This window comes from Calidris pugnax, unplaced genomic scaffold, assembly GCF_001431845.1.
Source record: "Calidris pugnax isolate Ruff unplaced genomic scaffold, ASM143184v1 scaffold217, whole genome shotgun sequence".
NCBI lineage: Eukaryota > Metazoa > Chordata > Aves > Charadriiformes > Scolopacidae > Calidris > Calidris pugnax.
In genome coordinates, this window is record NW_015090962.1 from 656,210 (window position 1) to 684,004 (window position 27,795).

Genomic DNA, 27,795 nt, shown 5'->3' on the forward strand with positions numbered 1-27,795 from the left:
TCCCAGGGTTTCCACCTCCCACAGTAAAAAAATGCCCCCACACTCTGCCTGTTCCGCACAGCGAGTTTAATTGATCAAGGATGAGTAAGAAGTATTAAAAAAATCCCCACAAAAAACCGCTTGGGTGCGTGCAAAACTCGGTGCAGAATATAAAACGCTTCAAAAATATTCCGCAGAATCAAATCTGCAAACTTTTTAAAGTTAAAAAAAGGATTGCAACACGTCCAAAATATAGTAACAAAAATAAAGACACCCTGCGTGGTAGCAAACACACTCACCCTCCACAATTTGAGCAGCCAGAGCTGCGTGGCACCACCAGCCAGGGGTCCTGGCAACCAGTGATACCCCCAGGATCAGCGAGGTGACCACGAGGGGACCCAACTCATGACCCTCCCACCTGCAAACAACACCTTAGGAGGATTCAGAGAAAATTCAGAGGTGTGAGGGGCTGCCAGGCAGTGCAGGACCAGCTGCTCTGCCAGGGTGGGCATCCCTCACTGGTAGAGGACCTTCACGCAGAAGGTTTCCTCGTTCTTGTCCTCGTGGTCATTGATGTGAATCAGGATCTCCTCCTCGCCCACGCTCTGGCTTGGGGCGAAGCGCAAGCCGATGGTGTACACCTCCCCACCGGCCACCTGCAGGAGAAGGGGAGGGAGGAGAGGTGGCAGGACATGGCATGGACCCCTCTGTATGGCCACCCTTCCCAGAAAGCATGGTCCTGATCATAGAATCATCATAGAATCATCATAGAATCATCTGGGTTGGAAGGGACCTCCAAAGGCCATCTAGTCCAACCCCCCCGCAGTCAGCAGGGACACCCCCAACTAGACCAGGTTGCCCAGGGCCTCGTCGAGCCTCTCCTTGAATATCTCCAGGGATGGGGTCTCAACCACCTCCCTGGGCAACCTGTTCCAGTGCTCCACCACCCTCACAGTGAAGAACTTCTTCCTAATGTCTAATCTAAATCTGCTTTTCTCCAGTTTAAAGCCATTACCCCTTGTTCTGTCATTGACAGCCTTTGCAAACAGACTCTCCCCAGCCTTCTTCTAGCCCCACTTCAGGTACTAGAAGGGAGATGTTAGGTCCTTCCGGAGCCTCCTCTTCTCCAGGCTGAACAACCCCAGCTCCCTCAGCCTGTCCTCGTAGCAGAGGTGCTCCATCCCCCTGATCATCCTTGTGGCCCTCCTCTGGACCCTCTCCATCAGGTCCGTGTCCTTCTTATATTGAGGGCTCCAGACCTGCACACAATACTCCAGGTGAGGTCTCACCAGAGCAGAGTAAAGTGGCAGAATCCCCTCTCTGGACCTGCTGGCAACGCATCTTTTGATGCAGCCCAGGATGTGATTGTCCTTCTGGGCTGCAAGTGCCCACTGCCTGCTCATGTCCAGCTTCTCGTCCACCAGCACCCCCAAGTCCCTTTCCTCAGGGCTGCTTTCTAATACCTCACCCCCCAGTCTGTACTGATGGTGAGGATTGTTCCGGCCCAGGTGCAGAACCCTGCACTTGCTCCTGTTGAACCTCATGAGGTTTACCTGAGCCCACCTCTCCAGCCTGTCCAGGTCCCTCTGGACATGATGCAGCATCACCCCCTGCATCCACCACCCAGCATCGCTCCGTGTCCTGCATCCACTGAGCATCACTCTGCCCATCGCGTGGTCCAGCTGGATGAGGACAGGGGTCCTACGAGGGGGGGTCCTGGCAGCAGGAGAACCTACCTCGAAGGAATCCTCCTTGAACTGCAGGAGGTCGGGGCGGTTGGTGCACAGGAAGTAGAGCCGGGGCGAGGGGTAGGGGTTGGTGTAGGTGATGCGCTTGTTGCAGCCTCTCCCACCTCCCGCTGGCAGCGAGATCTCAAAGGCCTGTGGGTGGAGGACAAGCCATGAGGGGGGTGGCACAGAGTGGGGGGGGACAGAGGGAACAAGGGGCTTTCCCCCCAAACACACTACGGAGAATTGCCTTCTACACGGAGGCACCACAGGAGACTTTTTGGGGGACACATTGCCCCTCCATCCCCTCCTTCCACACCTTCCTTTGATCTCTGCCAGGAGATAAACCACCACCTCCTTTGAAGAAGTAATTACGAGCCCAAGTGTCAAAGGGCCAGGGGAGCAGCTGGGAATGGCCAGCTCATTCTCCAGCTAATTAATTGACATCCCGCTCGCTTGCTCAGATAACACACACACACACACCCCGCAGCACGGGGAGGTGGGCTGGCACCCAGCAGGACACTGGGGCATCGGTTTAAACACCGATCCGAACTTCCCTGGGTACCCAGGGCTTTGGGAAAACATTTTTAAAAGGGATGCACGAGCTGGGAAATGTAATTTTCCATCTTTGAGGCCAGCCCTCCGCCGGCGCGGTGCTAATGGAAAGCAGCGTGCCGGAGCTTTAATTTCACAACCCAGAATACTTCAGCTGGCACTGCCCAGCGTGGGACTGCCTTCAAAACAGCCTCAAAGACACGGCACCGTGGTCTTCAGAGAGATTATTCCAGCCCCAAGGGCCCCTGGGTTACCAGCTGGGGTGTGACCATCGGTCTGACACCGTCACCGTGACCTCCTGGCCCAAGAGCCGCCGTACCTTGGAGATGAGGGGCTGCCTGCAGGACAGGCAGAGCAGCCAGGAGGACACCAGCTGGTGGGACTCCACGTCCACCAGGTTGAGGTAGATGAACCTGCTGCCAGCCCGCCGGGGCCGCACGCCCACATACAGGTCCTGGAGGCCATTGGGGGGCAGAAGGAAGGCACCATCCGGATCCACCTGCAAAAAAAAAAAACCCAACAGTGGGAGCTGAAGCCACCTGTGATGCCCATCACACCCCCACCACGTCCAGCAGGGAGCACAAACTGACCCCATTGCTCTTAAAAACCTGTGCAGCTCTGCCATCACCCCCAAATCCCACCCACACCAATACACCAGGACTGGTGTCGTGTCACAGAATCACAGAATCTTCTAGGTTGGAAGGGACCTTAAAGATCATCTTGTCCAACCGTCAACCTAGCTGACAAAAATAGACACCCACACAACAAACAAGGAGCATCATCCCTAAACCATACCTCCCAGCACTTCATCAACCACTCTTTTGAACCCCTCCAGGGATGGGGCCTCAACCCCCTCCCTGGGCAGCCCATTCCAATGGCTGAGAACCCTTTCTGTGAAAAAATTTTTCCCAATATCCAGCCTGAACCTCCCCTGGTGTAACTTGAGGCCATTTCCTCTCATCCTGTTGCCTGTGACTTGGGAGAAGAGACCGACCCCCACCTCTCTACACCCTCCTTTCAGGGAGTTGGAGAGAGCAAGAAGGTCTCCCCTCAGCCTCCTCTTCTCCAGGCTGAATAACCCCAGCTCCCTCAGCCTCTCCTCAGGAGACTTGTGTCGGGAAGGGTCAGAGCCCCCCAAGGAGACCCAGCTCCCCCCAGCCCAGGGATTCCCTCCCCTCACAAGCTTCACCAGCAGAGACTTCTGCTTTTTTGTTTAGGGGCCAGCGACGGAGGCTTTTGTGCCTTTTATTATTCACACTCGCAATTACGGCCAAGCGAATTCTAAAGAAATTGTTAAGTCTTCAGATGGTCTCATTAACGCAGATAATTTGCCCTCCGGGGTTTGGTGCGGATGATCCTACACATGACAGCTCTAATCAAAAGATAATTATCGCAAACACTTTACGGCGGTAAAAATTGTTCATCATTCCAAGTGGGGCTGCCTTCCCCTCTCCGGGAAGGGGGGCTCTGGTCCAAGCCAGCCCCGTGCTGGCCACAACATGAATGCCCTGGGCAACCCCGTGCCCACCTTGGGGAGGGGGATTTACCTGCAGCTCCTGGGGGTGGGAGGTGAAGACCTGCACCCTTCGGGGGGCCGGGGTGCCCCGCAGCAGCAGGGAGAGGCGGGCGAGCTGCCCGGCCGTGCAGCTGACGTCCAGGCGCTGCAAGGAGTGCAGGTAGAACTGCCAGATCTGGATGGGTGCTGCCAACCAGGCATCCCTGTGGCACGGACAGACAGACAGACGGACAGGAGTCACCCATGGGCACCTTCCAAGGAGCCCACTTCCATCCCACCCATTCGTGTGGCGCAGGGAGAGCCCAGCCAGCTCAGGAGGCATTAACTCGTGCAGCAGAGATGCTCCAGCCAGGGATTATTTGGAGGAAAATAGAGTGATGGAAAAATAGAGTGATGTAAAACCCTGAGCTGGGGACATTTTGGTCCCCCTCCTGCCCAGCTTTCTGACACTCAGGAAGCTGGAAGCAAGGAACGGGTGGCACAGGGTCCCCTCCTGCCCCACCACACCCCCAGGCTTAGCCCTTCTCCCTTTCTTGGGAGAAAGTTCTACTCAACTTACGTATAAATAGCCACAAAGAACTTCTTGATCTGCGGGCTTGGTCCTCCGGCAACTTTTAAGAAGATGTCCTGTGGCTCCCCGGGCCCCTGCACCAGAAACCAGAGCGTGGTTCCAACAGTTAACCTCCATCAAACCAGCTAACGAGCGCTCCAGGGTCTGCTTCCCATTAACGCACAAACCCGCCACCAACCCACTTATAAAAGCAGATGCTTTTCAGCATCTAGTTAAACTACGTTATTAAGTTATTATACAGCTTGGCTGAGCTCTTCCAGTATTTTTAATTACAAAAGAGGATACAAATGACTATCGCATTCCAGGTCTGCATCTGTAATCAAATTTTGGCAAATTTTCCCCAAGTTTTCTAACAAGCCGTAATCCAATTACCATACTAACACGTCCCTGCAATGGCAATTAGCAACTACCCTTCATCACCATCTGCATGTACGTGCCCACGCTTATTTTTTTTTTTTCCCTTTCTACCCACCCCAGCTGTGGAACAAACCCAGTAAAAGCCAGGCTGGGCATCGCTGGGCGCAGGGAGGGATGGAGCCAGGGCTCAGCTCAGCCCAAAGCCCACCTCAGCCTGGCCCATCCCGTACGTGCCCACACTTATTTTTTTTTCCTTTCTACCCACCCCAGCTATGGAACAAACCCAGGAAAAGCCAGGCTGGGCATCACTGGGCTCGGGGAGGGATGGAGCCAGGGCTCAGCTCAGCCCAAAGCCCACCTCAGCCTGGCCCATCCCCAGCATCACCCAGCAGAGATGGTCTACCAAGGGGTCAGGGGACACATCGTTCCCCCCCACACACCCCCCCAGCAGTGGGGAAGGTCTATCCCACAGCCACCAAAAGGCTGTTCTTCCCCAGCATCTTAATCATCTGGTGTTTGCTGAGAAGAACGAGTGGGTACAGGCTGCTGCACGATGAGATAAGGTGCAACGTTCAGCTCCAGCCACAAAAAAAAACAACCCCTAATGCAGCTCCTTTTCATTGGGAATAAAGGGTAATTCATCCCCACCCGTGTTTCACTGCCACGGGCTGATAAATGGGGATGCTCCGTGGGTGCGAGGCATCTCCCTGCCGAGGAGACCACCCCTGTGGGGGGAACACCCCACAGCAGGAGGGCACAGAATCACAGAATCTTCTAGGTTGGAAGGGACCTTAAAGATCATCTTGTCCAACCCTCAACCTCACTGACAAAAATAGACACCCACACAACAAACAAGAAGCATCACCATCACTAAACCCTATCTCCCAGCACTACATCAACCCCTCTTTTGAACACCTCCAGGGATGGGGCCTCAACCCCCTCCCTGGGCAGCCCATTCCAAGGGCTGAGAACCCTTTCCGTGAAAAAATTTTTCCTAATATCCAGCCTGAACCTCCCCTGGTGTAACTTGAGGCCATTTCCTCTCGTCCTGTCGCCTGTGACTTGGGAGAAGAGACCGACCCCCACCTCTCTACACCCTCCTTTCAGGGAGTTGGAGAGAGCAAGAAGGTCTCCCCTCAGCCTCCTCTTCTCCAGGCTGAACACCCCCAGCTCCCTCAGCCTCTCCTCACAAGACTTCTTCTCCAGACCCCTCACCATCACAAAGGACAGACGGACACCGAAGCGTAACCAGTACCATGTTTTTGGTTTCACAGATGATGTCAGGGTCGCTGCAGCGAACAAACATCTCGGGCTCCCCCCCCGGCATCCCCACCGGTGCACCTGTGGAGGAGAGACACCAAGATCAAACCCCATCCAGCATCTTCTCTGTTTGTGCTTCCTACCCCGCACCCCATGCAGCCAGACCCCAATGCTGGGCTACCAGTGAGCCACACGGGACCACTGGTGGAGGGAATTAGGCATAAAATTAATGCAGGGGGTCAGATGAAGAGCAAACGGGGAGCCCCAGGCTGCGAGAGGGTGAGGAGGCAGAGATGTGCTCTCTGGATGCTCCTGCACCTCCAGGAAGCCCCCTATGAACCAAGGAAGTACCACGGGCTCACCGGGGAGGGTGTGCCAGGGGGGCAGCCGGATGGTCTTCTTCAGAAAGGTGAGCTCTGGGTGGTAGAAGCGGAAGGTTTGATCCACCACGTGGGGCTGCGGCTCCACCTTCACCCTCAGGAGAGCGATGGGCTTCCCCCCGCTCACCTGGAAGGAGACCTGTCCCGGGGAGATGGCAGGAGAGGGATGGAGTTTTGCAGGAGTGATGTTTCTCCTCCCATGTAGCCCCTCAAGAGGTGTCTTCACCCCAGTCCCTCACCTGGATGTGCTTTGTTCGCCCGGCCCCGCTCTTCCCCAAGGAGCTGACAACCGTGTCGGCACCGGAGCCCAGCCCAGTTGGGCCCTGCATGGAGCAAGAGTAGGTTGTCTTGGGATGCAGCACGGCTACGGGCTACAACTGCCCTCCCCATGGCCATACCACCCTGCCCTACGTAGGCAAAGAGCTGAGGGAAACATGGGAACAGCTCAAAATGGGGGCCTGGACATACCTGAGCCGCGACAACAGCGGGGTCCGCAGAGAAGGTCTGGTATTTGAAGGGGATGCGGATGGTCTCGTTGGGTCGCAGGTAGACCTGAGGCTTGAGGTCATCGCGGAGGTGGAACATCTCCTCCTCCACCGGTGTAACGCTCTTGGTCAGCTCCTTGAAGTGACGCCACTCCCTCGGGTCCAGTATGACGCTGAGGGAGCAAGTGGTAGAGGTGTTGGTGAGGACTGGTTGGAAACTGGTACCACCCCACCGTCACAGAATCATTCTGGTTGGAAGGGACCTTAAAAGCCCCCGCAGTCCCCTCCCTGCCCTGGGCAGGGACACCTCCCACCACACCAGGTTGCTCCAAGCCCCATCCAACTTGGCCTTGAACCCCTCCAGGGATGGGGCAGCCACAGCTTCTCTGGGCAACCTGAGCCAGGGTCCCACCACCCTCACACCAAAGAAGTTCTTCCCAATATCTACCACCTAAATTCGCCCTCTTTCTGTTTAAAACCATTACCCCTCATCCTGTCACTCCCCTCCCTGATCAAGAGTCCCTCCTTATCTCTCCTGTATGCACACAAGGGAGACCCCACCTGAGCTCGGGGTGGTCCACCTCGATGGTCACAGTGTGCTGGATGCCGTAGGGGTTCTTCAGGGTGAACTCAAAGAACTCAGCAGTGCCCAGCACGGCGTGGACGGTGCGGGTGACGGTGATGGCCTGGCTGAGCATCCGGGAGATGCTCTCACCCTTGACGTGCTGCCGGTAGGCATCGATGATCTGCAGGTCCTGCACGTGCCGGGCACGCTGCTCCTGCCAGCCCTGCCAGGAAGGAAGGAGGGAGGGGACCATAAACCAGAGTCACCACGGTGTCCCCAGCCCCCTGCACCCCTCTCCTCACCGAGACCTGGGGTGTCCTCCCACCGCTGGCATCCTCCTGCTGCCGCACCAGCGCCATGCGCCGCAGCTTGCGCCGTCGGGCGGCCGTGGCCTCGCTGGGGATGGCCGGGGGGACCAGCCTGGCCTCTGCCCGGCGGCCACACAGCGCGGCTGCCAGCTCGCCATCCACCTCAGCCAGCCTCCGGGCCCGTGACACCTTCCTGCCTGCAGGGACAGCACGGTGGCATCAGGAGGGCACCCCCATTGCCATGGCCACCACGATGCTGTGGGGTTGGGAAGGGGCAACCACCCCACAGCCCGGGGTACGGCACCGGCACCACGGTGGAAGAGATTGGGACAGAAGACAGGCATTTGGAGAGGCTGAGCCTCAGCCCAGAGGACTCACCACCAGCAGCACTGATGGAGAACCGGCTGCCGGGGCCATCCGGCACGGGGACAAGGCGGGAGCGGGACGGCAGTGGGGACGGCGGCTGCACCGGGGTCTCCTCACACAGGTGACCTGCCAGGGTCAGAGACAGGGTAGCAGAAACACTTTTTTCATCATTATAAAAATCTACTGCAAGTTTTTATCTCCACTGCAGCTCTTCACAGACAATTTAAAAGAGTAAAGGGGACATAAAGGGTTCCACTTGAATATGAGGAAGAACTTTTTCATGGTGAGGGTGGCAGAGCCCTGGAACAGGCTGCCCAGGGAGGGTGTGGAGTCCCCTTCTCTGGAGATCTTCAAGCCCCACCTGGATGCTCCTGAGTAACATGCTCTGACAAGCTCTGGGCAATCCTGCTTCAGCAGGGGGGTTGGACTGGATGATCTCTATGGTCCCTTCCAACTCTAAAAATTCAGTGAAATATCTGGTTGGTACCGAGCCCTGCAGCGCTCCTGCCAGAGCCCCTTGCAGTAGAGCCATCCACCCGGAGACAGAGCAGCACCAAAAGCACAGCACCATCCCAACCCATTCCCCACCCAGCCCCTAACCAGCTCCAGTTTTCATTTCACTTCATTTCCCCGGGGCTGCGGTGCTGCCACCGGGTCTCTCTACAACTACTTGAAAAGACACCGTAGAGGGCTGTGGTGCTGCCACCGGGTCTTTCTACAACTACGTGAAAGGACACTGTAGAGAGGTTGGTGCTGGTCTCTTCTCACAGGTAATTAGTGACAGAACAAGAGGTCATGGCTTCAAGCTCCAACAGGGGAGGTTTAGACTGAACATTAGGAAGGAATTTTTCACAGAAAGAGTGGTCGGGCATTGGAACAGGCTGCCCAGGGAGGAGGGGGTTGAGTCACCATTCCTGGATGGGTTTAAGGGACGTTTTCATGGGGTACTGAGGGACATGGTGTAGGGGAGGACTTTGTAGAGTAGGGTAGATGGTTGGACTTGATCCCAAGGGTCTCTTCCAACCTGAACAATTCTATGATTCCCTGCTCCCACACAGCCATGCCCAGAGCACCCAATGAGGTCATAAACCCACCGCCACCTCCTCAGCCTAGAAATCCCATCCCCATCCCTCGGGCAGGGGCACCAAGCTTTTCAATACTGCTTGTAACCACAGTATTTTGAAATTTCGAAAAGAAAAAAGAAAAAAAAAAAAAAGAGGATGGGGGGAAAGAAGACAACAAAAGGGTGAGTGTTGTCCTGGTGCAGCGTCCCCGCTTCCCCTCTCTCCCCTTTCACAGGGCGTGAGCTAAACCTCTCCTGGGGTTGTGAGTCTCCAACTCTCCTTCCCAGCAGCTTATCGTCCCTTTGCAGGCAGAGTACGGAAGCGATGATTTAAGATATCTTATAATGGAGCTAATCTTTCTTCTGAAGATAAGATTTTAAAACCTGGAGTCACCGCACATTGGTAGGACGGGAAATTAAATATATAAAATAGAAGCATCCAGCAGGTTCTGGGGAGAATACTGCTCTCACATAGAATCATAGAATCATCTAGGTTGGAAGGGGCCTTCAAGATCATCTAGTCCAACCATCAACCTAAGTCTGACAAAAACCACCACTAAACCATGCTCCCCAGCACCATGTCAACCCGTCTTCTGAACATCTCCAGGGATGGTGCCTCAACCACTGCCCTGGACAGCCCATTCCAATGCTGGATAACCTTTTCAATGTAAAAACATGCAGGGGTTTTCTTTCGGGTACAGCCCCGGGCTGTTCCCTGGCACCAAACCCCATGGCACCGGCCCCACGAGCAGCAGCTCTTACCAACGTTGGCCAAGCAGAGGTGGAGACGGCCCTTCACGGCCACGTGGACACCAAGGGGCCGCAGGGCGCCGTGCCGCAGAGCCTCCCGGCCCATCACCGTCACCTCCGGCTCATACTCCGTGGTGGCCACCTCCAGCTCATGGTGGGTCCTGATGGCTGCCCGGCCCTGGCGCAGCAGGGACTGGGGACAAGGCAAAGGGTAATGAGTTACCAAGGAGTCTGGTCTGGGGGGGGTTAAGGGATCTAGGAAAGGATCTCTCTGGATGTCCCATGTCTGGGGGGGTTTAGCCCTAGAATACTGCAGGAGTTCTGGAAGGAAGTTAACATTTTGCCATTACTTTTGAGGAGAAGATGACAAATCCCACAATTAGGGGCTTCAATGAATTTCACTGAATTTTTAGAGTTGGAAGGGACCATAGAGATCACCTACTCCAACTCCCCTGCTGAAGCAGGATTGCCCAGAGCTTGTCAGAGCATGTTACTCAGGAGCATCCAGGTGGGGCTTGAAGATCTCCAGAGAAGCTTCCTCAGATTCAAGTGGAACCCTTTATGTTCCAACTTGTGCCCGTTGCCCCTCGTCCTCTCACTGGGAACCACTGGAAAGAGTCTGGCTCCCTCCTCCTTCAACCCTCCCTTGAGATACTTGTCAGCATTGATAAGGTCTCCCCTCAGCCTTCTCTTCTCCAGACTAAAGAGTCCCAGCTCTTTCAGCCTCTCCTCATAAGGGAGATGCTCCAGTCCTTGAATCAGGCTGAGATAGGTCTCGGCTGCACAGAGGGGCTGACAGCAACTCCATTGCTAAAGACACAAGGGCAAGGCACCAGCATCCCCACACAGGACCAGGAGGGACAGTCGGGCTCCTCCTGACACCCCTGCACGCTAAGCTGGGGGTCCCCATCCTTACCAGTCCCCAGGGGTTAAGGGGAAAGACCTTCGATTTAACCCATACCTCCAGTTTGAGGGCAGCAGACCCAACGAGGAGCAGGGAGTCCCCGTCCCAGACGTCGATCTGGAGGCTGTGCTCAGCCAGGTACCGCACAAACCAGCGCTGCTCCCCGGCCCGCAGGAAACCAGGATCCACCAGGTACCTCAGCTGCAAGCCCGGGGGTCCTGCGAGACACGCAGCATCCTCATGAAAACAGAGCTTCTGCTGGCACCGGGACAGGGACACTTCTGCTCTGGAGAAACCCGCCTGCTCGGAGGCTCCTCCTCCCCTTAATGAACCCATCCGTGAATTAGTAAAGTCGAGGTCCCCCAGAACTGGCAGCCTCCCTCAGAAACACTGGGTCTGTACAGATCCCCCCCTCTCATTTCCATTAACAGCTCCACATGGAGAAGGAGCTTCCTCAAGCACAAGTGCTTGGTGCCCCTTGGGACCAGAATTTAATAAGGCACAGAAAGAACCAGCGAAAAGCACCCAACAAGGAGGGTCAGAGCCCCTCACCCCCGGGGCTGTGCTCCCTCTTGTTGCCTTTCTCTTCAAAGGCACTTTTAGCTGCAGCAGGAGCCTTGACATGCAAATCGTGACACCAACCGGGTGTTTTACCGGTGTTTTACTTCAAATGTAGGACATTTGAAGTCCTACATGTAGGAAGTCCTAAATGTAGGAAGACAAAAGATTCAGATTAGATCTCAGGAAGAAATTTTTTACTCTGAGGGGGGTGAGACCCTGGAACAGGTTGCCCAGGGAAGTTGTGGATGCCCCATCCCTGGAGGGGTTCAAGGCCAGGCTGGATGGAGCTTTGAGCAACCTGCTCTAGTGGGAGGTGTCCCTGCCCATGGCAGGGGGGTTAGAACTCGATGATCTTTGAGGTCCCTTCCAACCCAAACCATTCTATGATTCTATGATTTTGAATGTTCCTCACATTATGCCACGCAAACTAGAGGAGGTTTGCCATTAAAGCAGACACCGGCCCATTCCTCAGCCCAGAGACAAGCCCAAATCTGACGGATGGAAGAGGAACAGCCACACAAGGATGCCAAAAACCAGAGCTTACCGGTACTGAGGGTCCCATCCTTGTTCACCCGGACAAGGAGCTGTGCTGGCACAGCCCCCCCGGCTGCAGGGCCCCCATCTGTGCTGACCAGCTGCAGCCGTGGTGTGGTGACTGGTGGGAATCTGTAGAACTGGAAGGTGAGGAAGATGGTCCTCGGCCACGTCCCCTCTGTGCCATCCCGGGCATCCCTTGAAGGACAGAGAGAGAGAGAGGTTAGGGTTGGCTCATGGCATGGTGCTGCCTCCCCATCACGAGCTCCTCGTGCGCTTGGCACGCACCGAGAGGCAGAAGAACAAGAGAAGATCAGCAGCATCACAAGTATTTGGACTTTTCTGAAGACAGCAGGCATATGGTTTGCCTTGGCTTTCCAAAAAACTTTGTAATTCCAGCTGTCCCTCACCATATGCTGCAACGGAGGAGCCCAGCAAAGGCAACGTTCTACCTTCGCACGCTGCCATCCATGGGGGAAAAAAACACAAGTAGGGGCCTCATTCAGCCAAAGCCACCCCCACGGGTGCCAACTTTCTCAACTCCATATGCATTTATGGAGAAACCCTGCATTAACCAGCTTTGACATCCCATCGTGGTTAATGGAGACAACAACAACAAAAAAAAAAGGAATATGATTTAAGGGTGCCCAGAAAGGACTAGAGCATGGTTGTAAAACCCTCTGGGGCTCTGCCTCTACAATAGGAACTGGAATTTCACTGAATTTCACTGAATTTTAGAGTTGGAAGGGACCATAGAGATCATCCAGTCCAACTCTCCTGCTGAAGCAGGATTGCCCAGAGCTTGTCAGAGCATGTTACTCAGGAGCATCCAGGTGGGGCTTGAAGATCTCCAGAGAAGGGGACTCCACACCCTCCCTGGGCAGCCTGTTCCAGGGCTCTGCCACCCTCACCCCAAAGAAGTTTCTCCTCATATTTGAGTGGAACCTCTTATGTTCCAACTTGTGCCCATTGCCCCTCGTCCTCTCACTGGGAACGACTGAAAAGAGTCTGGCTCCCTCCTCCTTCAACCCACCCTTGAGATACTTGTCAGCATTGATAAGGTCTCCCCTCAGCCTTCTCTTCTCCAGACTAAAAAGTGTCCCAGCTCTCTCAGTCTCTCCTCATCAGGGAGATGCTCCAATCCTTGAATCATCTTTGTTGCCCTTCGCTGGACTCTTTCTAGGAAGAAGCACCTTTGCCAGGACTTCTCCTGCTCAAGCAGAGAAGTGGGTTGGGAGGGGAGATTTCGGGGAAGGACCATCCCTGAGGAGACTACCAGGATCTGCCTGCAGAAGGCACCACGAAGAGCTGCCACCTCACCTGCCAAAAGCCAGGAACTGCAGGATGATCTCGTTGCCTTGCAGAGGGTCGGCCTCCTCCAGCTGCAGGCTGAAGGCAGCCGGGTCCATCGGCTCCGAGATTCCCACCGGCTCCTGGTTGTGGTCCAGGATCTCCGGGAAGCCGGCGGCGTGCAGGCGTGCCAGGGAGGCACGGGACAGCTGCGTGTGGGATCTGATGGAGAAAAGGGGGTGAGCCCTGCAGAAGAGGCCGTGGTGGAACCCCATGGGGCTGAGCAATGGGGATGGGGGAGCCCACGGAAGGGCAGCTGAGCATCACCTGCCTGCCTGCAGCCCCACGGCGGCGATGGGCACCTGCAGGGGGGCGAAGGGCAGTGCCCGCAGCTGGTCATCGGCACAGGGCTCCGTGTCTGGTGAGTCCAGGGTGGCCTCCAGATGAGTGATCCCCCCATCCTGCCAAGGGCTGTGGCCACGCAGCACCGGGGACTGGCCCCTGCCCCGCGGAGGGACCGACAGCTGGGACACCGATAGCTGGGGGAGAGAGGAGAGTGTGAGCCCCCACATCACCCCCCCAGAAAAACCCCCCTCTGCCTCCTATTTCACTGCTGCGCTCTCCCTGGCAAAGGGAAGGATGAAGAAAATGCAGCAGGAAGATCCAAACTGCTTAACGCGGTCTTATGGAGCATTTTATTTCATCAAAAATATTTGCGCGCATTGATCCCTGCATCAAGACATAAAAAAAAAAAAAAGCATAAAGAGGGATCTCTGTATTCATAGCTCTCCTTAAATCCCAGTAGCTCCGCGTGAAGAAGCCATGCATCACTGTCAGCACGTAGCGGGGACAATGGTACCCAGCAAATCTGGGCTGTCAAAAACCAGAACTGCCCTTAACAAATACATTTGGGGTGTTAAAATTGCTCAGGGAATCTTGCCCAGCACTTTATAAGCAGGATCCATGTTGCTGCCCCAGAGGAGGTGGATTCGAGGATGCTCAGAGCCTCTCGGCTACAGCTGCTGGAAAAAACCAGCAGAGGAGGGGACCAGGATCCATCCCCCGGGAATGCCACTGCCCACCCACCCCCCACACCCCCAGCACTTACCCCTGGTCTAGTTGGGGGTGTCCCTGCTGACTGCAGGGGGGGTCGGACTAGATGGCCTTTGGAGGTCCCTTCTGGCCTGGGCAATTCTATGATTCTATGATTATAAGCAGGATCCATGTTGCTGCCCTGGAGGAGGTGGATCTGAGGATGCTCAGAGCCTCTCGGCTGCAGCTGCCGGAAAAAAACCAGCAGAGGAGGGGACCAGGATCCATCCCCCGGGAATGCCACTGCCCACCCACCCCCCACACCCCCAGCACTTACCCCTGGTCCCCGCGGGGACGCTGCCACCCGTGGCTGGGCCGATGGACCTGTGGAGAGGGACAGAAGAGATGTTCTACCAGAGCCACCAACCCCCCTCCAACCTCTCACCTTCTGGGGGTAGGAACCAGCTTATCAAGGTGCCTCCCCATCTCTCAACCACTTATTTAGCTTATTTTCCCAGTAAGACTGTTGCCTGGGAGCAGGATGGGGGGGAAGAAGTGTAGCACATCTCCAGATGCATCCATTATTTTCCTGGGAATCAGGCTAACTCTGCCATAAAAGGCAGCCCCTCCATCCCCGTGGTTCCCCCGCGGCCACGCAGCGCTGCTTAAGTGGGATGCTTAATGAGACGTGAAAGTTTTAGGATACTTAAGGTTTTCGTCGCTCCTCCGTTATTTCTTGTCACTCCCTTCATCTCTCCATGTGCTCGTGCCCCGAAACCCTACGAGCTTGATGGTGTTTATATTTGGCTGGCTCGGCTCGCGCGCCGGCACAGCTGAGCTCGCTGAGCCCCGGGTCCTTCAGAGCAGACCAGGGGCACAGATGTTCCATCTCTGCATCCACGTGATGCTGAGACCTTATTTTGCTTTCCCCACCACGTAGATTCCAGCTATTTCGCGCCGACTGCCGTGCAAAGCAAACCACCCTGGCTCCTTTATGTCTAAAAACACTGTTTTCTCTCAGTGAGGATGGTTTTGGTCGGTGCTAAGGAGAATCACAGAATCTTCTAGGTTGGAAGGGACCTTAAAGATCATCTTGTCCAACCGTCAACCTAACTGACAAAAATAGACACCCACACAACAAACAAGGAGCATCATCACTAAACCCTATCTCCCAGCACTACATCAACCCGTCTTTTGAACACCTCCAGGGATGGGGCCTCAACCACCTCCCTGGGCAGCCCATTCCAATGGCTGAGAACCCTTTCCGTGAAAAAATTTTTCCCAATATCCAGCCTGAACCTCCCCTGGTGTAACTTGAGGCCATTTCCTCTTGTCCTGTCACCTGTGACTTGAGAGAAGAGACCGACCCCCACCTCTCTACACCCTCCTTTCAGGGAGTTGGAGAGAGCAGCCTCCTCTTCTCCAGGCTGAATAACCCCAGCTCCCTCAGTCTCTCCTCATAAGACTTATTCTCCAGACCCCTCACAAGATGGACAAGACCCCTCAGAAGATGGACAGATCCATCGGCACCACCATTAGCTGAGCCGACAAAAGATGCCTGGCCTCCCAAAGGCCCAGACGGTGGCATGTTTTCCAAGAGAGCTCTACAAAAACGTTAACCAAACACTCCTCTCAGCAGCTCGGGGTGTGGGCTGGCTCTGGTGTGTGGTTGCTCAGCTCCCAGCACAGCTCCAGGACCACTGTGACACTTCCCCAGCTCCCCCCAGTGCTGCCAGACCCACGTCACACAGCTCATGCCCCAAAATGACCTTGCTGGGGGTATCTCCCCATGCCAGGCACCCCAGGATGCTCTGCCCAAGCCAGAGCTCATCAGCCCAGCACCGGGCTGAAGGCTCACCATCAGCACACGCTCCCTTCTCCCTTCACCCCTCGATGCCCCAACCACCAACAGCTGAAGAGCATCCAGGAAAACCTCTCGGGCAGCTCCAGGAAGGTTCCAGCAGCGATGCTGAGCAGAACCTCACCCAGCACAGCCAGACCCCAAACATCTCTGCTCAGAAGCCCCGCAAACCCAGCTCCTCCCCGGCAGAGCATAGGGACTTGCTGCAGCAAAGCCATGGTGCCACTGCCATCTCGTGGAAGGCACAGCAGCACTGGAGCTGGTGGGGGAACGAGTGTCCACGGCACCCAGCATCACCCCGACCCACGGGCTGGCAGCTCCTGGCTCACCAGAGCAGCTGAGTGGGCTCATAAAATCTATTTAAATACTTTCAGGTACCTGGAGCATCACAGTGAGACCAGCATGGGAACTGGAGTGATGCTGCAGAGGAAAGGGGAGCTTGGTCCCCACTGATCATGAAGGAAGGACCAGATAAACAAGACAGAGAGACCTTAGAGTCCCTAAAGGGGCTCCAGGAAAGCTGGGGAGGGACTCTGGATCAGGGAGGGGAGCCCTAGGATGAGGGGGAAGGGTTTGACACTGAAAGAGAGGGAATTTGGGTGTTAGATATTAGGAAGAACTTCGTTCCTGTGAGGGTGGTGAGAGCCTGGCCCAGGTTGCCCAGAGAAGCTGTGGCTGCCCCATCCCTGGAGGGGTTCAAGGCCAGGTTGGAGGGGGCTTGGAGCAACCTGGTGTGGTGGGAGGTGTCCCTGCCCAGGGCAGGGGGTGGCACTGAGGGGGGGGGGGTTAGAGTCCCTTCCAACTGACAGGAACTGGCAGGACACCCCACTGTGCTGGGTATCGAGAATGGGAGCCCAAAAGTCATCAGAATGACCCAAAAATGGGATCGGGCTGGTGTCATGCTGGAAATCCCCAGGGATCCTGCATGTGGCTGAGCTCTACTATCACAGGGGAATTTTGCACGTTAAGAAGCGAGAGCTGAATTCAACTCGAGGGAAACTTGCTTCACTCTGGTAATTCATAAAGCAGCTCACGGAAACTCAGCGAAACCGTGGTTTTTTTTCCTCCTGAGCAGACACCAGTGCCACACTCTGTATTTTAAATGTCAGCGATCTGGAAAACACTCACTCAGCGACGGCGTAGGAGGCTGCTCCGACTCGTCCCTGCCGCTACGTAGGATCTCTGCAGCAGTTACAAGATGTTCTTCCGAATCAGTAGAAACATGGAATTGGACAGTCCCAGACTCCACGTGCTTCCCCTGAAATTGGGAAAAAAAAAAATAAAATCCTTTTAGACAGCGTGCTCCACGCAGCCTCCCTCGGAGCTCTGAGGGACGATTCCCTTGCTCTGCAGATGGAGAAACACCAGTGCAAGCCAGAGACAGAGATAACAAAGGGCTGTACTTTAATTTCTGACCAAATATCTCTGTCCTTGCTGAGACACAGACCTGCCACCTCCACCCACTGCCACCCAGATGAAGATTTCTCTGGGCAAGTTCTGCAGACAGCCACCCACCCCTGCCAGCAGCAAAGAGAAATCCATCCAGCTTCACATCTCAGCCAGATTTTGGCCAACCCCTTGGGACTCCTTCACCCCAGCCCCAATCTCCTTTTGCTGATAGACCTGGGAGCGAGGTCTGTATCTCGTGCCTGCACATCTCTCTGAATAAACCAGCTCAGGGCCCCTCTTGGGACTCCTTCGCCCCAGCCCTAATCTCCTTTTGCTGATAAACCTGGGAGTGAGGTCTGTATCTTGTGCCTGCACATCTCTCTGAATAAACCAGCTCAGGGCACGGTGGCCTCCCAGAAATATGGCAATAACTAAGACTGACCAGCTCCACGGTAGCTGGGTCTACACATTTGCTGACAAGTATCTCAAGGGTGGGTTGAAGGAGGAGGGAGCCAGACTCTTTTCAGTGGTTCCCAGTGAGAGGACAAGGGGCAACGGGCACAAGTTGGAACAGAAGAGGTTCCACTCAAATATGAGGAGAAACTTCTTCACAGTGAGGGTGGCAGAGCCCTGGAACAGGCTGCCCAGGGAGGGTGTGGAGTCCCCTTCTCTGGAGATCTTCAAGCCCCACCTGGATGCTCCTGAGTAACATGCTCTGACAAGCTCTGGGCAATCCTGCTTCAGCAGGGGGGTTGGACTGGATGATCTCTAGGGTCCCTTCCAACTCTAAAAACAATTCAGTGAAATTTGCAGAGGTCAAGCAGCACCAGACACCACCAGCAACATCTACCACCACAGGTACTCGCTGGCAGGGGGGCTGTCACCTAGGTCGAGCAGCACTGGACACCACCAGCAACACCTACCAGTGCAGGTACTCGCTGGCAGGGGGGCTGTCACCCTCTTCTTCATTCACTCATGGATCCACAGAGCTTCCCTGTGCACTTTGTTTTGGCAAAAAGCCCCTCTAACGACAGCCCCATCCAAGCACCAGCATCATCCCCGTGCACTTGCAGCTCGGTCCTTACCTGGCGGGAGCTCCTGCTGCCCGGGGGGGTCCTGTAGACCAGGGCTTGGCAGGGGCTTCGGCGGGGACCACCACGGAGGGGCAGGACCACCTCGGCCTCACCGCTGCCCGGGACGGGGCTCCAGAGGGCCCAGCGCACCGACCGCATGTCGGCCGCCTCGCCGCGGGCACCGCCGGGCAGGGCCTGGGGAGGGGGGACATAAAGGGAGGGACACAGTCAGTGCCGGGCACCCCCACCTCACCACCAGTGAGCCAGACAGATCCAGGCACTCCCCTCCGCTTTCAACCCATTGACATTCCATTTTCCAGCACTTTATTTCTCTTTTTGTGCCCATTTTTTCACCCCTCACCGACCACACCCACAGCTCCCATCCCTTTGCAGGCTCTGAGGAGCACGAGGAACACTGATGGAAAGGGACACATTGGGCACATGGAGGGGACCCAGGATCATGAGACCTCCCAGTGAAAGAGCATTCAGACACACTGCACAGTTCCCAGGTTTGCTTCTCCCTCCCAACAGCATCGCAGGGAGAATGGGCACCTTCCTATGGGATTCCCCTCCCCATGGCTGACCTTGAGCTATACATGGGTATGAAACCCAATTTTGCCCTCTAAACCCCACACCACCCGTCCCACATGGGTACTCTTGGGGTTTTCTTACACATACCCCCTTTACCCAGCCCCTCACTAACACCATTCCCACACGTACCCCATTTACCCAGCCCATCCCTGACATTCTCCCCACTCCCTGGAGGCAGCTCATCAGCCTCCAGGTGACCGTTCCTCATCCCTTCTCCACGTTACACAAGGGATGACACCTCTAGCTTATCCACCAGCATAACACAATGCTGATATAACATCTAAGCGCAATATAATGCTTTTAAAAAAATAACAGGGCTTTCATCCCTTTTATTTTAGTGCGTGTAGGCTGAGGCACCCAGGGGGCTGTCACCCCCCACTCAAGCAGCTGCATTAAGGGATATATATGTCTTACCCTCCACCCCTGGCAGCATTAAAGCTTCCACTTACCCAAACACGTCCACAGCCTCTCCCTAAACCGAAGGAGAGGTGAAGAAACAAACCCAGAGGGCTCTACCAGCGCCCGCAATCACCCTCACAGCCTGCTAATTATGGCACAGAGGATGGGGGTGATAAGCTCCAAGCAGCTTTGGGATTAACTGCTCTGCCCAAGGGCTGCGCCACAGGGAACTGGGAGTGATCCCAGCACAGCCAGACACAGATCTGGGTCTGGAGTCCCAAATCTCTGCCAATCCTCGGGTTTCAGCTTTTTTGAGGGAGTTGAACCAACACCTCATTTCCAGCAGCAACACAAATCCCCCTTTGCCTAGAACACGTGTCACAACTTATATAAATACCCATTTTTCCCCCCAGTTTTGCTCCTGACAGCTCTAAGGAGAGAGCACACCGGCTGCATGTTCAATGAGCACCTCAAGCAGGACCATTAGGGACACCTAATGAACCCATCAGCATCGATTCAGCCGCTAAAGGGCTAAGGGCTGGGCTGGAAAGGATCTCAGGAGGGTTGGGAACTGCTCGTTAAGCTGGGTTTAACCCACAGAAAGGTTAAAGTGAAATACATGGAAATGGCTGATAAGTAGGTGTTAGCGAGCGTGGTCCCCCAGTCCTTGCAGAGGCTCTAAGGTCCAGAGAACATCAGGCTGAAGCTCCCAGAAAAACCTCAGCTTTTAGAAACAAATAAAAAAAAAAAGGACTTTATTTTCAGCATAAATGCTAAATTCTTGGAATTAAAAACAGCTGAAATTTTCCAAGGTAGCTTGCCAGAGCACTACGGGACTGCTGCAGGCTGCATTCCTCCATATACATGAACACGATGGGGAAATGTAGCCACGTGTAATTAAAATGATTCAAGAAGCCCATTTGCAGGATATTTTGCTGCAGAAAGCACCTGGACACTTTATGGGGCCATTCGTCAGGCAGCGCGGCCACGGGATGAGGAGGAACTGCCACGTTTTGGGGGCAAAATGACGGTGAAATGGGGAGAGAAATGGGAATTACAGAGCAGGGCATCCCTCCAGAGCATTCCCAGATTATCCCTACCTTCCGAGTGGCTCTCCCCACGCTGCAGAAGACATATTCCAGCTGGAAGCAGACCCCAAACGCCGGGTGAGGGACCATTTCACTCAGGTGGATGCGGCTCCTCAGGACCAGGGCTTGACCCTCATCCCTGTGCCGGGATGGAGAAGGGGCTGTGGCAGCACCCAAAGAAGCAGAGGGTCCGTGGCATCAAGGGGATGGGGGGATCTCCCCCTTACCTGGCTCCGGAGCTGGGCACCCCTGGGCAACCACCCGGTGCCACCTCCATCTCTGGCACCAGCACGGCCACCTGGGGTGTCGTGACGAAGCGCAGACCGTTGTGGACACCAACGTGCAGCCGCCGCTCCCGAACCACCACCTCGTCTCCATCCGGGGTGGCATTGGCCTGCAACAGGCAAGTCCTCCAGCGTGGGCATCACAGGTGGCACCACAGCCCTCCCCACACCCGGGAAAATTCACAGAATCCATCAGAAACTCAAAAAACAGGACCCCCCCCCCCCCCAGCAGCTGATGGGTATTAAAATCTTTTGTCTTTGGGGCAGAGTTGGCACAAATCTGGCAAATAAAGGAGGTGGCCAGAGGTCCTTACTGCACACCCAGCTCGGTTGCTCCTAAAGACACGTACTCAATATGTGCCACATCTTATCTTGGCATTTTCCAGGGCAGGACAAAGCCAAATTGGGCTTATTAGTGGCTGGATGTTCAAAACAAAGCTGACACAGAGCACCTGTGTGCTAGCCCGGCAGTAAAGCAGGTGAAAGGCTTGCACAGCAAAAAAAAATAATAAAAATCAGAGATTCCAAGCAAAATAAAATACATGAGTGCCAAGGAGCTGAATATTTCCACTCTGCCCGAAGCAACACCAATTCTGATGGTGCCCCTTGCTCTCCCCTGTGCCAGCGGTACCTGCAGCAAGCGATCGCTGTTCAGCAAGTCCAACAGTTCCTCCTCAAATTCCTCCAGGGATGGGTACAGCTGGACAGACAGGTTCTCCAGGTAGCAGGTGATGGGCTTCATCAGCCGGGGCTTCTGCAAGCAGTCACCTGAGAAGACACATGTGCCAGCGGTACCTGCAGCAAGCGATCGCTGTTCAGCAAGTCCAACAGTTCCTCCTCAAATTCCTCCAGGGATGGGTACAGCTGGACAGACAGGTTCTCCAGGTAGCAGGTGATGGGCTTCATCAGCCGGGGCTCTTCCACTCTGCCCGAAGCACCAGGAATTCTGATGGTGCCCCTTGCTCTCCCCTGAGCTGGCAGTACCTGCAGCAAGCGATCACTGTTCAGCAAGTCCAGCAGTTCCTCCTCAAACTCCTCCAGGGACGGGTACAGCTGGACAGACAGGTTCTCCAGGTAGCAGGTGATGGGCTTCATCAGCCGGGGCTTCTGCAAGCAGTCACCTGAGAAGACACGGTGGTGGCCACAAGTGATGCTGTGGCCAAGGTGGGGACGTTGCTGGGAACACAAGGGCACCCACAGCAGGTCCCAAGGTAAAAGCAGCACTGGGGAGTGGTTGTGGTTGTGTGTGGGACCCCCAGCTTCCCCACACACCCAGGAGAAACACAGAAACACCCAACACCTTTGGCGCCAATGGATGCAATTATTATTTAACAAAGCCACGGCCAGCATCGTCCCGAGGTGCCCTGCAGAGCAAGGTGCTGCCTCCCCCCTCTCCGGTGGTCCCAGCGGCACCTCGGATGCTTTGGGGACCTCACTCAGCTGTCCCAGTACCAGCAGCACTGGGGAGTGGTTGTGGTTGTGTGTGGGACCCCCAGCTTCCCCACACACCCAGGAGAAACACAGAAACACCCAACACCTTTGGCGCCAATGGATGCAATTATTATTTAACAAAGCCACGGCCAGCATCGTCCCGAGGTGCCCTGCAGAGCAAGGTGCTGCCTCCCCCCTCTCCGGTGGTCCCAGCGGCACCTCGGATGCTTTGGGGACCTCACTCAGCTGTCCCAGTACCAGTTCCAACCCCCAGGACGGTGACCAGTAGGGTTTTCTGGGCAGAAAGCTGAAGATTAATTCAGCTGCAGAACTGAGAGCCCTTTTTACCCTCCAAATCTTCAGATAACACAATATTAATCGCAGCAGCTCGAAGGGCAGGGCTGCCACCCATGGGGAAAGATTAACGAGGGCTGAGCGCCCCCAAAACCTGCCAGACCCCCAGCCCCACCACGGAGGGGAACGGCTTTAAACAAGCTCCAAGGGCTGCTCCTCAGCCTCCCACTGAACCACTGTAATTAAACCAACCTTCACTCATCCCCAGCAGCTTCCCAGGAGCAAAGCAATTAACGGAAGGAGAACAGACCAAAGCCATTTTGACATCTTCCAGGCTGAGCCATGAACGAAGGGGCTGCAGCCCCAAAGGTCTGGGCAGGGGGGGATGCTCACACCAAGGGGCAGCACTGCAGAGACCCCAGGGAAGGGGAAAGGAGGACCCTTACTGGTGTCTCCATGCGCAGGCAGCAACCCAGGGATAGTCTGCAGCCCCGACGTCAGGAGGTTTTCAGGAAGGAGGTGAAATATGGTCTCCAGGGGCCGATGGGTCTTCAGGGTGTACTGCAGGTGGCTCTTCTCCACCACCGTCAGGTATTTGTTCTCTGAAGAAGAGAAAACACCCCGAAATGACCAAATTGAGAAGGAGACAGCTTCACAACACCACTCTTGAAGAAATCCCAGGAATGCAGGCGTTGGGAGCAAAGCAAAGCTGGGTTTGCCCAGCCAGGCTTTTCCTGGCTGGCAGTACAGCACGTCCTCTTTGCACTGCCAGGGCAGGGACCATGTATCCCATCCACACACGACGCTCATTTGGACAAGAGACACCCCCAAGAAAGGAGGGATACTCAATGCTTTGCTTACTTTCCATAGGGTCCTGGAAGCGGGGGTGCAGCAAGGCACGTGGTGTCCCATGGTACAGCTTCAGCCTGAAGGCAAGGAGCACAGGGACAGCAGTCAGTAAATCCACCCTCAAGCACATCTTCACCTTCCACAACACCTCTGCTCAATGGTAAGAGACCACCTTCCACCCTGCACCCACGGTAAAAGCCCTGTCCTTCAGGGAATGGGCAGGCATCACTTTTACCAACCCAGCAGTGAAGAATTCCAGATTTTTTTAAACACTAGTTTTGTTTCTGCAGCCCCAGGACCCCACCTTCTCCCTCCAGAGCAGCCATGCAGGTTGCCACCCCAATTCCTGGTGTGCCCCATCCCACAGCAGAAGGTGGGACCTACACTCGGTCCTGGGTGGCCGCGTCCGTCACCTCCGACCCGCTGCCGAAGAGGGGGATGAGTCCAAAGCCACAGGAGAGCTGCTCAGAGCCCCCCTCCCCTTTCCCAGGCATGGCCACCACTTCCACGACGGCGGAGATGCTGGGGTGATTCAAGGAGGTGTGGAAATAAACCGTCTGGGACAGGAAAGGAGAAAAAAAAAAAAGGGTATTTCAGAGCTGGTAGCAGTAGCTGCAGGCAGAGGAAATACCTGTTGTATTTCAACAGTCACCAGCACAACCAGAACACCCGCTGGAGCTTCCAGGCAGCTCATGGCAAACAACTCCAGCACCACCCAAAAAACCTCAACATCCTTAAATCTCAAACACCACTGACTTTTTTTTTTGTTTTCTTATGTTGCAACAGTTGTTTTCCAGAGTAATTCGCAGGCTGCAGAGCCCATAGGAGCAGGGTTTCGATGCCCCCCTGAGCCAGGGGGAGAGCCAAAGGAGCTGGAAACCCTCCTGGTGTAGGTGGCAGGAAGGGACAGGACACAGGTCACCTCCCCAGGCCAGGATTTAAAGCCAGGTTAATCTTTCTATTAAAAACTCATTACCGCAGTGTCCCGGGGAAAACATTGAGGGTAATGGCAGGCTGTCAGGGAGGGATAACGGAGAGAGACATTCCCACATCAACCCAGGGAAATAAATCCCTATTCTATTATCTTTTATTGCCAACGTAGCGGTAATGACCGCTGGCTGCAGAGCGATGCCTCACCTTGCAGAGACACCCTTAAAGCACATCCCTTGTCCACCCAACCTCACCGTTCCCTCCCTGAGAGCCAACAGTGGTTTGTGATGGCCCGTTCCTCTCCCCAGACCCTGCGGGGATGATGCTGGATGAATCCTGCTGGTGGGGCCACCTTGAGGGGCCACATTCATGCAGACCCCCTTCTCCAGCCCCGGTGGGGCTGGCAGGGGTGCAGGCAGGGGATGTGACACCACGAGGAGGCTGTCAAGCAGCATCTCTGGCACAAGGAGCGGTGCCTTCATCCCTCCCTCCCCTTACACACCTCCATCGTGTCCGTTCCTGGCCTCTTTGCAATGCTAAGCTGTGGAGTAGCACGAAATTAAAAGATCCCACTGCTCAGCTGGTGGCATCACACCCACAGACCACCTTGGCACCTCTGCAAGACCCCATGAGGGCACAGGACAGGCTGCAGGGATGGGCAACGGGACTCCGGGACTGCAGAGGGGCTGGAAGTTTCCCCAGAACCCCAAAACTCCTGCCCCAACCTCACACCAAACACCCCTGAAGCAGGGATGGGGCTGGGAAAAGCAGCTCCTGCTGGTACCTGGTGAGGTGGGGAGAGGCACCGTGTTTTTCTCACCACAGCACACTCTGACATCATTTTTCATCATTTTTTTTTTTCTCTGTCCCTCTTCAAAATAGCAGGGGTCGGTCAGAAGAAATGAGCACCCCTCAGATACGATTTAAATAAATGAAGGAGCGTGGCTCTAATCAGTGCTACAGAGCACTGGGGGAGGTGGAAGAAGAGGTTTAATTACAAAACATGACATTGCTACTGCCATCCAAACTATGGGGCAGCGGGGGCTCCCCAGTAAAGGGGCACCCCGCTTGGCTGGTGTCAGCAGCGGATGGAAATGTGGCTTTGGGAGGGTTCAGCTCCCAGGGAAGGAGAGAGAAGCCTGAACCAGGGGGCAGGCTCCTTCTTTTCCTTCCCACTTGTGAAGAAACACTGCTCTCTGCCGCCGGCTCCCTACACAGCAGCCAGCACAAGGCAGCTCCCACACCATCACCAGATCCCAGTTTCCCCATTCCAACAAACCGTGCACACAAGGTTAACCATCAAGGCAGCCCCTGGAGTGCATCCCGGGCCAAGGATGGGGAAGCACTGGGAGGGAAAAGGTTTTGCTGCTGCTCTCTGCCTCCACACGGGAGGACACACCACCCAGGAGAAGGCTCAGCAGACAGACAGACAGACAAACCAACTGACTGTGGTTGGCTTTGGACTTGCTATTTTAAAAGGCTCATGGCTACAGTGTCCAGATGGGGGGCTCCCAGAGCCCTCCCAGAGCCCTCCCAGCTCCGCTTTCACCAGACTGATGGAGAAACCAGCACCACAGCACAGCAGCTCCAGGCTGACCTCAAGCAAAAATGGCTTTTCATAGAATGGTTTGGGTTGGAAGGGAGAGATGGCTTTTCATAAAATGGTTTGGGTTGGAAGGGACCTTAAAGACCACCTCGTTCCAACCCCCTGCCCTGGGCAGGGACACCTCCCACCACACCAGGTTGCTCCAAGCCCCCTCCAACCTGGCCTTGAACCCCTCCAGGGATGGGGCAGCCACAGCTTCTCGGGGCAACCTGGGCCAGGCTCTCACCACCCTCACAGCAGAGAAGTTCTGGCCCAGATCTCATCTCCATCTCAACTCTTTCAGTGTCAAACCCTTCCCCCTCGGGCTCCCCTCCCTCATCCAGAGTCCCTCCCCATCTCTCCTGGAGCCCCTTTAGGGACTGGAAGGGGCTCTAAGGTCTCCCTGGAGCCTTCTCTTCTCCAGGCTGAACCCCCCAACTCTCTCAGCCCCCTCTCCCAGCAAAGGGGCTCCAGCCCTCCCAGCATCTCCATGGCCTCACCCCACATCCTTCACGAGCCGAGGACTCCAAAGCTGGACGCAGTACTCAATTTTTCCCTTCATGCATTAAAAAAACCTCCCATTTTGGGCTTGGCCCTGCCAGCACAGATGCCCCCCTGCCCACCCTACCTCGTTGAAAGCCACCCTGGCTGGGCGCAGTGGGGTGGCACGGGCAGCTCGCCGGCCGCTCCTCCATGTCCTCCCAAAGAAGTGGTGGTAGGTGGCATCGAAGAGGGAGACACGTAGCTGGTACTCAGCTCCCTGCAAAGCACAACAGGACACTCCAGCCCACTCAGGGACACCCCAGCTCAGCACCCCCCAAACTGCAGAGTCCCCTTCTTTGGAGATTTTCAAGCCCCACCTGGATGCTCCTGAGTAACATGCTCTGACAAGCTCTAGGCAATCCTGCTTCAGCAGGGGGGTTGGACTAGATGATCTCTATGGTCCCTTCCAACTCTAAAAATTCAGTGAAATTCAGTGAAACACACTTTTAGCAAGAGAGGACAAATAATTCCAGTTTTCCAACTGATGCCCCAATCAGGCATGTGGTGGCGTGGAGCACCTCACCGGTTGAACAAGCAAAGCAAAAGCGTGAAAACTGAATATGAACTCTCTAACAAAGGGGCAGCAGACTTTGAAAGTTACCTGGGGATGTTAACTTTAAAACACTTACCTAAATTAAAAGTTAAATTAAAAGTTAACTTGAACACTAATTCAGATTTGCGGATAAAACGGCACGGGGGATGGAGACACGGCTCTGATTCGTGTTTTGGGAGATTTACAGTTAGCTCTCCCCCAAAAAAGAAGTCACTTTGTTTTACAAACTTTATACTTTATGTGCTCCCGGTGGCCCCGTGGGTCGCAGTGGGTCAGAAACCGAGGGCTGAGCACGAATGGTCCCCCCCGTACCTGGGTGAGGGCAGCCCCTTCCAGGTGCTTGAGGACGCAGCGGAAAGCGGTGGATCCCGGGGGGCGAGTCCGTCTGCGCTGGGGGTGCGGGGGAACGGCCAGGCTCCGCACGAACTCCTTCTCCCACCCGCTCATCCTGCCCCCCCGACGGTCTCCTTCTCCCCCCCCCCACCCCGGCGTGGGCTAGGGAGAGGGCTCGGCTGGCAAACAGAGGGAAACGCGGATTGCGGGATGGCTCCGGAGGACCCCGAGGGGACGCGGCTGAAAGGGGGGATCCGGGACCCGCAGGGGGACCCCGGAGGGGCGACCCCAAGCCCAACGGCACGGCTGGAGGGACCCCCACCGGCCACCCCAGGGTACGGTGAAACAGCCCTCCCGGTGGCCCGACGGCGACACCGGCCACCCGCCCC

At 55.5% G+C, this 27,795-nt stretch overlaps 1 protein-coding gene across 1 annotated transcript; it reads right to left on the reverse strand.

The window, feature by feature from the left end:
• Positions 1 to 49: 49 nt before the first annotated feature.
• NPHP4 (nephronophthisis 4) lies at positions 50 to 27,520 on the reverse strand. Its single transcript, XM_014952416.1, is given in 28 exon segments — positions 50 to 635; positions 1,716 to 1,859; positions 2,581 to 2,760; positions 3,809 to 3,980; positions 4,337 to 4,422; positions 5,961 to 6,046; positions 6,328 to 6,565; positions 6,567 to 6,668; positions 6,814 to 7,003; positions 7,392 to 7,618; positions 7,698 to 7,900; positions 8,082 to 8,195; positions 9,895 to 10,075; positions 10,844 to 11,004; positions 11,892 to 12,079; positions 13,202 to 13,393; positions 13,499 to 13,710; positions 14,541 to 14,587; positions 17,193 to 17,322; positions 18,539 to 18,721; positions 20,617 to 20,743; positions 20,832 to 20,998; positions 21,873 to 22,009; positions 23,060 to 23,215; positions 23,475 to 23,539; positions 23,847 to 24,019; positions 26,606 to 26,737; positions 27,386 to 27,520. Coding segments are annotated over 28 exon segments (4,269 nt in total). The 3' UTR covers positions 50 to 494.
• Between the last annotated feature and the right edge of the window lie 275 nt (positions 27,521 to 27,795).